Genomic DNA, 2,578 nt, shown 5'->3' with positions numbered 1-2,578 from the left:
CAAGGTCGATAACCCTGGTGGCCTTCATTGAATGTCAATGTTGCCGAGAAGAGCCGCGACAATTGCAATGTCAAAGATGGGTGTTGTTCTTCACCGAGCTTAGCCCTTTTGCTTACTCTTTGTGCGAATTCCAGCAGGGTCGCTTCGCGTTGGAGGTACACTCTGCGTTTGTTTTGTAATTTGTTTTTAACGAGAACGCCCTCGTGGTTGAGTGTGTAGTGAAAACTAGAATGCCGCGGATAAGCCGCGGTGCTGCCAGCGCGGAACAGAGCCGACCGCAGACGACCGTAGCCAGCCGGCCGGCGACAGACGCCCAGCGCACAAAGAATAAAGATCAGTTGGCACCGAGACTCCAAGCCCCACGCCTCGTCTCTGCTTTCCTCGCGCGTGCCAATAATTGGTGACCCGGACGTGATCGCCATGAACCAGCCAGGCGACGCCGACAGACCCACGGTAGCCGTACTTGATGCCAAGCTACCTCCGTTTTGGACTGGCGACCCGGAACTTTGGTTCGTGCAAGTTGAGTCGCAGTTCGCTGCACGCCGCATCACTGCTGATAGCACCAAATACCACCACGTCGTGGGCAACCTCCCGCCTGCGACGGCCAGCGAGGTGCGGGACCTACTGCTAACGCCACCCGCAGAGAACGCCTACCAGACGCTAAAAGAGACATTGATTCGCCGTGTAACACCGACAGAGCCCGAGCGTCTCCAACAGCTACTGCGGGAGGCCGAACTTGGCGACCGCCGATCCAGCCAGTTGCTACGCCACATGCAACAACTGGCCGGCGACGCGACAGCAAGCGACGGTCGTTTAGTGCGGGAACTGTTCCTGCAAGGGCTTCCCACAAGTGTACGGATAGGCCTCACGGCGTCGGGCGAGACAGACCTTGCCAAGATGGCCGAGCTCGCCGACAAACTCATGGCTGTCGCCGTGCCCACAGTCGCGTCGGTGCACGCAGACGCACCGTCCGCCAATTCCTTGCAAGAGATGCGAGAGGAAATTACTCGCCTCGCAGACACCATGGCAGCGCTGCACTCGAGCGGAAACCAGCGACCACGACAGCGTACCGCATCACAACCACAACAACGTAGGGTGTGCTGGTACCACCGCAAATTCGGCAACGCTGCACGGAACTGTGTGTCGCCCTGTGAAAATTCGGGAAACGCCCCGGGCCAGCACTGAGGCTGACCAGTGCCCCCGCCCCCCCGGACAGTCACCCATCGGTTTTCTTCCTGACCGATCGGGAAAGAGGTGCTTGTTTTCTAGTCGACACAGGGGCGGAAGTTAGTGTCGTGCCGGCGTCGCCAGCCGACCGCAAACGGCCGTGCGCAGCACCGTTGGAAGCTCTCAACAATACGACGATACCGACGTACGGGCAACGCTCCCTCTCGCTGGACCTGGGCCTCAAGAGGACGTTTCGGTGGATTTTCGTCGTGGCTGACGTAAAATTTGCCATCCTGAGAGCGGCCTTTTTGCGCAACTTCGGACTGCTTGTCGATGTCCGCAACCGGCGTTTACAGGACCCCATGTCACAAGCAGAAGTGCTCGGGAAGCCATCCAGGCATCCACCCCTCATCCCCACGTTCGTAGCACCGCCTGGCGCTACACGTTTCACCGGCATCCTCGGCGATTTCCCCGAACTGACGCAGCCACCACAGGCCAGCGCGGCGGTCGAACACAATGTATGCCACCACATTGTCACCACAGGCCCACCAGTTTACGCACGCCCACGTCGCCTGTCCCCGCAAAAGCTGCAAGCAGCTCGACAGGAATTCGACCACATGCTCGAGCTCGGCATAATCCGCCCGTCCGCTAGTCCGTGGGCGTCTCCACTGCACATGGTGCCGAAGTATACACCAGGAGAATGGCGACCCTGCGGCGACTATCGAGCCCTGAATCAAGCAACCGTGCCCAACCGCTATCCGGTACCTCGCATTCATGATGTCACGTCCAGCCTACATGGTGCGGCGATTTTCTCCAAGGTCGACCTCGTGCGGGCGTACCAGCAGATCCCCGTGGCTGCAGAGGATGTATCGAAGATGGCGATAACCACGCCCTTCAGCCTGTTCGAGTTCCTACGCATGCCGTTCTGCCTGCAAAACTCGGGACATACATTCCAGCGTTTTATTAACGGCGTTTTGCATGGCCTCGACTTCTGCCATGCATACCTCGACGACCTACTCATCGCAAGCACTTCACCGGACGAGCATGAGGCGCACCTGCGATCCGTGTTTCAGCGCATGGCGGAGCATGGCATCCTGGTGAACACGGACAAGTTCGAGCTGGGTGCCGAGAAGCTGACTTTTCTTGTCCATGTTGTTTCAAGCTCTGGCATTCAACCTCATCCAGACAAGGTTAAAGCTGTCGAGAAGTTTACACGACCCACCACTAAGCGCCAGCTCCGCGAGTTCCTTGGCCTTGTAAATTACTACCGACGTTTCGTACCTCAGTGCGTTGCCGTTCTACACCCTCTCCACCTCCTGCTGTGGAGAGGGTGGTCATAGGTGGCAGAGAGTTGTGGAGAGGGTGGTCATAGGTGGCGGAGAGTGCGGCGGCGTGCTGCGCGCGCTTAGGG

At 58.7% G+C, this 2,578-nt stretch overlaps 1 protein-coding gene across 1 annotated transcript; it reads left to right on the top strand.

The window, feature by feature from the left end:
• Positions 1-420: 420 nt before the first annotated feature.
• LOC140213981 (uncharacterized) lies at positions 421-1,185 on the top strand. Its single transcript, XM_072285184.1, has one exon. The coding sequence runs from the start codon at positions 421-423 to the stop codon at positions 1,183-1,185; it is 765 nt and encodes a 254-aa protein (XP_072141285.1).
• The last annotated feature ends 1,393 nt before the right edge of the window (positions 1,186-2,578 follow it).

Source organism: Dermacentor andersoni, chromosome 11 (genome assembly GCF_023375885.2).
Source record: "Dermacentor andersoni chromosome 11, qqDerAnde1_hic_scaffold, whole genome shotgun sequence".
Lineage (NCBI taxonomy): Eukaryota > Metazoa > Arthropoda > Arachnida > Ixodida > Ixodidae > Dermacentor > Dermacentor andersoni.
The sequence above is the reverse complement of the archived record's forward strand: the minus strand, read 5'-3'. Positions and strand labels throughout refer to the sequence as shown.